At 32.4% G+C, this 10,310-nt stretch overlaps 1 protein-coding gene across 1 annotated transcript; it reads left to right on the top strand.

The window, feature by feature from the left end:
• Positions 1–2,868: 2,868 nt before the first annotated feature.
• LOC311085529 (uncharacterized protein) lies at positions 2,869–9,843 on the top strand. Its single transcript, XM_084118029.1, has 6 exons — positions 2,869–2,971; positions 4,171–4,222; positions 6,453–6,833; positions 7,207–7,317; positions 8,121–8,203; positions 8,747–9,843. Exons 2-6 carry the CDS (start codon positions 4,171–4,173, stop codon positions 8,792–8,794), a joined length of 675 nt encoding a protein of 224 aa, XP_083974155.1. The 5' UTR covers positions 2,869–2,971; the 3' UTR covers positions 8,795–9,843.
• The last annotated feature ends 467 nt before the right edge of the window (positions 9,844–10,310 follow it).

Raw genomic sequence — 10,310 nt, 5'->3', positions numbered from 1 at the left:
TCATCAATGTTACATTTTTAAAGATTATCAAAATGATAAAAAACAATTATGTTTTCCACTATTAAAAACATAGTTTTTACATCTAGTCTTATTATAAGACTGTATGTAACCATATATAACATGCGTCAGAGCGGTTGTGCTATAGGAGGATCACTCTCTGTCAGGGGAGGATTCACACACAAGATTAACAGTTCTGTTACGCTTGCTTTAATCAGTTTGAGTTTTCACTGAACTGAAAATGTTTCTCACGCTTGTTTTGTTCTGTTTGTGCTTCTGCCGTCTCATTGGTAAGATATTATTATATTTGTGTGGTGTCATTTATTTGCATTTCAGTTACAATTAATTTATCATGTAACTTTTATTTATTTTGCTACAGAAGATCATTTTAAAACATTGAAGATTTCAATTATATTGATTGATAGTCTGACTGTTGATGTGTCACCTTCCATTTTGTTTAGCATCTCTGCTGCTGTTCTTCAATTCATATTTAAAGGTTACAAACTAATTTCAGGCTTTGTAAGAGCCTTAATCAGTGACAAAACCTCTTCATGTTCTCCAGGTGTGTTTGGTGAGTCAGTGTCAGTGATGGAGGGAGATTCTGTTACTCTAAACACTGATCTTACTGAAATACAAGACAATGTTGATATACTGTGGAAATTTGGAGCTGAAAACTCTCTGATAGCTGAAATCAGTAAAGCTGCTGGAATCTTCTCCACATATGATGTTCCTGATGGGAGATTCAGAGACAGACTGAAGCTGGACGATCAAACTGGATCTCTGACCATCACAAACACCACAACTGAACATGCTGGAGTTTATCAACTAGAGATAAGGGGAGCGAAACGATCATCAAAAACATTCAGTGTTTCTGTCTATGGTGAGTAGAGACATTATCCTGCCCTTTGTATTTTGTTAGCTATTTTTTACATATTGAAAAGTTTGATAATTTCATAGTTTGAGAAGACAGACACACTCCCTGCTAGTCATCACACTAAATACATTAAACTGAAAATAAGATTGTTGTTTATATTCATCCATATTTCTCTTTATTCTCTCATGTTTTCCAGCTCATCTGCCCACTCCTAACATCACCAGAGACTGTTCATCATCATCATCCTCATCATCACCCTCAAATTGACAACGGGGCCTTCGAACTGTCCACTTTAGAATAGGTGTGCGGGGTCACTCGTTATTTTTGTACTTTAAAGCAATTCAAAACCAGAGGCATCCTCAATCAAGCCTCGGGTGGCTTTATCTAATTCATGAAATTAAGAGGTTTGTAGCAAAACCCCCCACATTTAGGTTCCCTCCCCAGTACCTAGAGTGAGGGAGAGGGGTGATACGAAAATTATGAGATGAAACTTTTATTAGCACATTGATTTGCAGCATTAGAGGAAAGATATTCTATTGCATTGGTTGTAATGACTGTAGCCTATGTTAAAAGTGTATTTTTATTTTTATTGTCCTTTTTTCCTGTCTGAATATTAAACTCTGAAGTTGATCTGATTTCTGCGTTGATTGGAATTTCTGACTTTTCGTTGTTATTATAGTTGTAAAAGTAAAAGTTTTGAATGCAGATTTTTTTAATTTTATTTTATTATACTCCACCAACCATGTCATTTTTAGATGAAAAATGTTCAGCATTTGTAAAACTTTTTTTTTAATGTGTTAGAAATTTTAATTTTAATTTTTTTAACATTTAATATCACGTTAGACAATATTATTGCCTTTTCTCCTCCCACTTACCCATACCTGACCCCTTTTTCATACTTTTCTTCATTTTTTTTTTTGTGTGCCGCTTTGAAGTGAGGAAGCAGTGTATTGTGCAATCAAACAGCAGGGCTGCCAACTCTCACGCATTCACCGTGAGACTCAGGCAATTGACACTTTTCACACGCTCTCACGCCACACATCCATTTTCTCACGCGAAGCAAAGAGGACACGGAGACCGACAGACTAGACAGAGCAGCTTACTTATGATATAAAAAAAATCTCAGCTTTCAGATTCTGTCAATTTTGTTACGAAATTCAAACAATATAAATACCGTTTTGGCGCTTGTAAATGTGACGTGACAGATCCCTAGCGGCACATGAACCGATCATCTCTACTAGCTAATAGTAAATAAACACGAATGAACAATCTTAAAACTAAGAAACAGTTGTCTACAACTTACCGAAATGAATATTCATCATACATAATATCGATCAATCAGTGTTTTTCAACCGCGGATAGGGTCAATAAAACAGCTGGAGATCACAATTACGTCAGGAAAGCCATTTGATGACCATAATAGGCTGTTAGTTGGCTAGAAAAAAAAAAAGAGCTTTAGAGAGTATTTAGCTAAATATGTGTACTATATTACATATTTATTATATTTTTACTTATATCATTAAATAAAGATGTTATTATAATAAAAAACGCATTATATTTAATTTGAATTATTTTTAACCTTAAATAATACTACCAGCTGATAGGGCTCTCTGTATGTTTACAGCATTAGGTGAGTTTTTTTCTTGAGAAAAATTAATGCCTATCTTGTGTACCTAATGTTTATCCAAATGAGTCAATATTAAATCAAATCACAGGAATTGAACTGAATTGAAATCCTGAAATTTGTTTTAAGCAATAATAAAACATGTAGCTTACCAGAAATTGTACAATATAAACATTGTAACATGTTGTCACTAAACCTAATAAAATTCACTTTAGTTACTAAAATGTTTTGACAATCACAATACACTTATTGTGATGCAAGATTATTTTTTTTACATCCCAACAACCCCCCCCCCCCCCCCCCCCCCCCCCCCCCTTTATTTGGAGAGAGAGAGAGAGAGAGAGAGAGAGAGAGAGAGAGAGAGAGAGAGAGAGGAGGGTAGGGAATGAAGTAGTTCCACATCTCTGCTTATTTCCTTTCACTTAATATTTCTTGTCACTTGCTGCACACATTTGTTCTTGTCAGTCACAGGCAAGGTAAGATCTAATAATATATTGTTAATATATAAAGACAGTTGTCAATTAAAAACAATAGTACTGTAACATATCTAAAATAACATCATAAACAATCTAATTTAAAAGTGAGTCCGGTTTGTGTCTGTAGTGAATTTTTCCTAAAACCTGACTATCTAGCGTTTGCAAATCGACACTTAATAAATATAAATCTATCGCGTCTACTGATCAACACTGAGCATCTACAAATCGACACTTAATAACTTTTATACTCTAGCTCTTTGCGTCTTCCGTTGACAACTGGCTGAGTCTCTTACTCTAACTTCTTTGCTGCCCTAAACTGACCTGCTGCGCAGCAGTAATAACAGACATACATCAGCATGTCCTCTAAATGCTTTATTAACGGCAGGGAGAGTCTTCGAACAGTTCTTAGAGAAACTCTCCCAAGAAGAATCAAGACCGGAGGATCTCAGACAAATTCCATTGAGAAATCCCCCAGTGCACAAGAATAGAACAGTTTTTGTAGTAGAGGTATGGCATAAATGTCATGCTGCATTACATAATTTCCCACTATTTGATTGGTTCTTCATATGCAAACCCCTCTGTTACTAGGTAAAGCAAACTCTGTTTTAATGATTACTTCATTTGTTAATCCCAAGATTCTAACAGTCTGTCTAGTTTCATTTCCCAAACTATGTTATTTATACACACACACGCACACACTCAGTAACAAGTTTTCCATTGGTTTCGTACAGTACATCCTGTTCAAATGTTAGATGTTAAATAAGGTTAGATGTTAGAAACATGGTTAGTTTAAAATTTTCTACGACACACATGTCAACAAATTGCCATGACAGTGTCATTGTAGTGAATGATATGTTCTTGTTTATTGTGGCTTAAGTCACGGTACGATTTGAAATCTTTGCCGTAGGCTACTGATAAAAACTCAGGCTAAACATTTAAATATAGTCATGGTTGTTTATTATTTTGCTTTGTCTGAACCGGACCCCTAAAAAGAATGGGAAAAATTAAACATAATTGGGCCGAGGCTCAATTCAGTCTAACAAAAAGCACTGGTTTCTTGTGTACCACAGGTCATTCATTTGACCTCTGGGCCTGTTATAAGTTTGAGTGCATAGAGTTTATTTTGTCTAGTTACTTTACTTTGTTTAGTCAAATGAAGTTAAATGAAGCTCTAAATGTTTGACACAACCTTCTGCCAGATGGAAAACTCTCTGCTGATGACTCTTGCGGCGCTCCTGCTCCTCGGTGTTCGTAAGTAAATTGATTATTCCTAAATATACTTCATTGTAGTGTTCTTAAATGATGCATGTTACATGATCATGCTCTGCAGAAAATATCTGCTGTTAGTTGGAGATGCTGATGTACAGTTAGAGTTTTATCTGTCTGTTTAATATTTTAATATATGGATTTAATATATCAGCAAGACAAAACGGACCAAGGGACACTTAGTATTGCAATTACTAGAATAGTCAGATGCTTTCAGTCACAACATTGTGCATATAGAAGAACGTTTATAATGAAAAACATTAGGGCCTGCAAGAATGCATTACAAAATTAGTGCAAGTGTCAATAGTGTCCTGATAAAAGACATCATTTCTTGTAGTGTTTTTTATTATTCTTTCAAATTCTTACTCTTAATTCCATATTTACTGGAAATTGATGCCAACATGAATATTTTAAAATTTTTTGCAAGTTATCTAATATGGTGATTTCACTAATAGGGTGAATTTGGTATATGGGTCATCCTCGCAAAAACTCTTTACACGTTTCTTTATTATTCCTGAAAAATGTTTTTTTTTTTTTTTTTTTCTGCACTGCATACTTCAATCTTAATTATTGCATAGTAGACCATGTTACTACTTGTCATGTGCATGTCCAGTGTTAATGTTTTTTTTTTTTTTAGAAGTTATCCACTTTTTGCATTAAAAAAGAAATGTAAAAATTGGCTTTGCCATAAAAATGCCCAAAATCATGGAGCAATTACTTTGCCTGTAAAAGAGGTAAATCCCACCAAATTACATTTTTCAGCCTATCGTCTGCTAAATAAATCATATCTACAATAGTTGACCATTTAGTTTAGGAACATAAGAAGACATAAACAAAACCGTCGGAAAAACATTTCAAAAGAACAGATGTTGTGCTTAAAGATATTGTAAACCATTTATCATATTTAACGGCAGCACAAATAAATGAGCTTTTGATATATTTTTGTTTTCAATCAAAAATAAATGTTTTTTTTTATCAACAAGGACACTAAATTATGAATCAGTGAAATTCATAATCTTTTTTTAAATTACATTCTTTTCTTTAAATTGTATGTAGTCAAAATATGTTTGTGAATAAACACAGACATTGTACATTAGATTTCCTAAAAAAAAAAATAAATAAAAAAAAAAAAATAAAAAAATATATATATATATATATATATATATATATATATATATATATATATATATATATATATATATATATATATAATTTTTAAAATGTATTGACGTTAAAACGTTTTAATGTCAATGCATTTTAAAATCAAAATTAGTCATTTATATTATTCATTTTAAGTTTTACCAGTCATTTTATGCTAACATTTTATGTTTTTATACAATAACATAAATAAATAAAAATCAACAATATATATATTGCTATATATATAATTTTGGTGATTTTTGGTAATCCAAATTGTAGATCCGTTAAGTACCTGATTCTGAATAGCCATGTTTACATAGTGCAAAAGGGATCACGCAATCATGCAGTCAAATGTGCAAAGTGTGTGAATGCCTTTGAGAAAAATTATTTCAGACACCAGATATAACTTTTACCAGCGGGTGCAGGACACTATAGTTCATTTATGTAAGTGAGGATAGCAAAATAAAGTAAATTGTGACATATTATATCCAAATTATCTTCATACAGTGGACTACCAGTAAAATTTATTTAAAAAAAAAAAGATGGGACCAAAAATAATTCAGACACTTTGACCTGACCATGTTTTGATTAAGTGTTTTTTCTTTAATTGGTAATGCAACCTTTTTACACCACAGGCTGAACAAAATGAAGCATTGCTTGGTAATTGGTTGACCTAAATTGGTATTATCTAATTGTATAGTTAAATTTAACAGCTGACAGCTATTCAACCTAATTCATTTGTGAGACAGCCTAACCAGTGAAATATTAACTGATTTGATAACTCTGAGTTCTTGTCATATTTTATTACCATTTTCTAAACTATAGTGAATAAACTGTGATAATGTGAGAAATGTTGAAGGTGTCTGAATAAATTTTGGTTTGACTGTATATAAGTATTTTAATTAACTAACGTTTCTTTCATTTGCATTTAACACTTAAAATGTTTAAAATAATTGGAATTGTATTTATTTTCCAAACTACACATTTTATGTGGAGAAGAACAATTCTGGTATTGCAACATTTTCAACATATTCCAACATTGTCATGAAAGTAATTGTGTGTTTTCCCTTTAAAGGAGAAGGAACATCACAGTTTGAAACCCCAGACATAACCTCCACAACCCCACATGTCTCAACCCTCGATACTACAATACCCACTGAGGCCCCATGTCCGAAACCCATCCATATCACTCAGTATGTTCTGGCCCGGCTGAGGGTAACTCAGAAGAAGAGTCCGTGCGAGGGTCGGCTGTATCTGTATTTACCTAATCAGAGTCCAGCCCCTTTGTGCTTTAGCAGCCACATATCAGACAGCTGGTCGAGGGAACTCTGTAAGGACATGAGATGTGGAGACTTCAAGGGCTTTAAGCCCACAAAGAAGGCTTATGGTCATATGCTCACAAGCAACATGACGTTAATCAATGAAGACTGCACAGGTGTGCAAATCACTTGCGAAGGTACACTGTAAAAATGATATGATCAATAAGTTATGACAACGTGTTTTTACATTGCCTTAACTTATCAAAATAAGTTAAGACATTTGAAACTTAAAAAAAAGGTACATTTTCCAAAAAAAATTAATTTAAGTCAGTTTAATGTAATTTATGTTGAAATGACTTTAAAAAAAAAAAAATTAAGGAACTTTTTTTTGCAGTGAATGTGTGTGTGTTCTTTTTCTTTTCCAGAGAAGAGTTTTACTATTCTATAACTCTGTATGTTGGAATGTTTTTTTCTTTTCTTTTCAGGTTTCATCGACAAAATAATTGTTAACGCTATATGCTGTGCATTTTGAATAACGCATCATTTTATTTTCTTCCCACATTTTCTCAGATACTCTAGGAAGTGAGTTGGCTGCCTATAAAGCAGTAACTGGCATATTACTTTTCTTGATGTTGGGAGTCATTCTGTATCAGCTCACATACAAAGCCATCCGCAAAAGATGTGAGTCAGTGAAGCCAACAAGCATGTCTTTAATCTCACATTACCTATAAAAAATGTAAATGTTTCTATATGCAGGCACATAGCACCATTCACAATGTCTCTGTGTTTGCTTATATACACTCCAAAAAACTAAGGTTTAATTGAAAATCTGGGTAACACTTTAAGGTTCCATTTGTTAACATTTAACATGAACTAACACTGAAAACACTTCTAATGCATTTATTTATCTTAATATTAATTTTACCAATACATAATTAAAATCAAATGTTGAATATTTTAATATTATTTAATGGTCCTAACATCAACAAAGATTTATAAACAAATGTGGGCTATTCCTCGATGCTAGTTAAAATTAGTTTTTTAATTGCATTTACTTATGTTAACTAATGGGACCTTTTTGCGAAGTGTTACCAAAATCTGTTTTTTTTTTATTATTTAGGATTTACAATTTTTTTAAACAAGGAAACATGATATTATTTCATTTTCTGCAGTATTTATAGGTCGCTAATCAAATCTAAGCAAAAATACGTTTTTATGTAGCCTAGGTAATGTAATTTAGTTCTTAAATAATGTTGGTTATTGGTTGTCGCATTGATCTGAGCAGCTCTTTACTCGTCTCACACACAAACACTGATTCTGGATTTACTTTTACTCTGGTAATAGTGATGTTTTGTGTGTGAAAAGTAATAATGTCAAATTCCATATTGCCATTTTTAAAAGAAAAAATTTCAGTATTAAATATTTAATTAATTGTGTGCAATAACTTTGATAGCCTAACAATCACACATATGTTGTTCAAACAGTTCAGATTTGTGAAGATGAGAAAACTTCTGTTGTTATGACACTTCATCCATCATCGTTCTATGAAAGAAACACACACACATCGGTAAGATCATTTATCATTAGTTTCTGTTGTGTGTGTTTGTATCATTCAGCAGTGAGTCAGATGGAGATCAGTGTGTGATTGTGTTTCTATAATCATCATCACGCATCAGATATTTCCAAAAGAAGCTATTTTACTGTTAACACAAATAATACATTTTAAAACAATTAATTAACACAAAATGATTGCAAGATATTTTAATATAAGAAATTAATAGAATATTATATAAGTGTCAGGCAGCAGGAAAAAAAAATGTATAAAATACAACTAACCGTATTATTTTGTAAAAGAAAGGACAAAAAATAAACTCATTAACTTTTAAAGGGAGGAAGAAACTCAAACTGTATTCAGACACAAATTCATGCATGAAACTCTTCAGTTCAGGCTAATATCAATACAATATTAATCTATTATTTTGGTATTTACAAAATTCAGCTTGTGTTGTTATGATTTAACACAGATAGGCCTTTGCAGTTCATGCTAAATGATTAGTTTTTTTGTTTTTATTAAAAAAAAATATTATATTTGTTGTGATGTGTTTTACAGAAAGCTGAAGAGGAGAGTCACGTGGAGTATGTGTCTGTGTCAGCGTGAGAAGATGATTTAATATTTCAATATAAAGGACCAGATGTCTTTTAGGATGCAGCTTCTTAACACCTTTTTGTTTATTTTTTATATATAGCCTATAATATCCTGTTTTTGTCAATTCAAGAATGGAACCAATGAATAAATTCAGTCAATTTAGGGAAACAAATATAATGTATGATTCACTGTTGTAATGGCATCATGCAAATGTCACGTGACTGATCACGATATTTCAAACCTTCCAGCCAGTAGCAAAAAAAAAAAAAAAGGTCAATATAAGAGCCTCCAAAATGACACTGCTATAATACTATACATATATAGTAATGGATTTAGAAGTAGGCATTTTCTCCACATAATGGTGTAGTTAAATCTAAAATGGTTTAGTTGAATCTAACAGCAGGGGTTGTGTGTGCTTCCTCCTGTACAGAGCGCCATCTAGTGTTCAAAATAAGACTTCACATCTGGAACAATAATACTAGGGTTCTTTCTGTGTTTGTTTATCGGCCAAACGAGCCGACCTCGAGTCTCTGTGATCTTCTGTCTCTCTATAGCTCAGGTCCCTCCTTTAATGCAAGTCTGTGGATCTTTTTCACCTGTTTATCGTCCAGCAAATGAAAATGGTGAGATATACACAATGGATGATAATATAGTAAGCCTAGCCGTATGCATATTAGAGCATCGTCTAGTATCATGTAAGTTTACTATAGGCCTATTAAATAAATGCTTTTAAAATTAGTTGATTACTCGCTGGGTTTGTATTGCTGGGTAAATGTAACACAAACAAACAGCAGAAGAACATCATTGATTCACACTTCCACTCTCAGACAAACATACACGAGTCTCATGGACGATCTTCAAAAACTTTATAAACCACATCCTGATTCATACACTGCATTCATACAACCAAGAGACCATTGCACATTTTCACTAAACCTTAAACCCCTGATGAAGATCACCACCGGAAAATTAATTCCATTACTTTAATTAAAAACATATTGATTTACATACATTTACAGTTTGACTATCCTGGTATTATTATAATAATATCAACGTCTTTGGTTTTTCATGCTGGACACATCGATGTGGTAAGTCATTCAACAACGTGAGATTCTACTAAATAAACCTCTAGAAAATGTCTTTAGTTAGATCATAAACAACAGCAAAAAAATAAAATAAAAATGCATATAAGTGGAGCTGTTATGTGTTTTTCTACTTGCATAATATAAAAGTATCAATTTCTAAAACCAAAAACTAATAACTTTAACAAGCTAAACTATTGAATGGCAGTGTTATATGATCATTGTGTATTTATTGCTTTTCTCCCTCGGTTGCTCAACATGTTTGTGTGATTAAAAGCATGATGGATCTCTGACCAAGATGTTTGTCCAACAACAGATCAAACCACATTTCTGAAGAAAACCGACCGCAACAAGTTTTAGTTTGACTCCAAACCTCACTAAAACTGTGAGATGAGATATATATATATATATATATATATATATATATATATATATATAAAAAAACT

Source organism: Abramis brama, assembly GCF_963993115.1.
Source record: "Abramis brama genome assembly, chromosome: 6".
In the NCBI taxonomy this organism is placed as follows: domain Eukaryota; kingdom Metazoa; phylum Chordata; class Actinopteri; order Cypriniformes; family Leuciscidae; genus Abramis; species Abramis brama.
The sequence above is the reverse complement of the archived record's forward strand: the minus strand, read 5'-3'. Positions and strand labels throughout refer to the sequence as shown.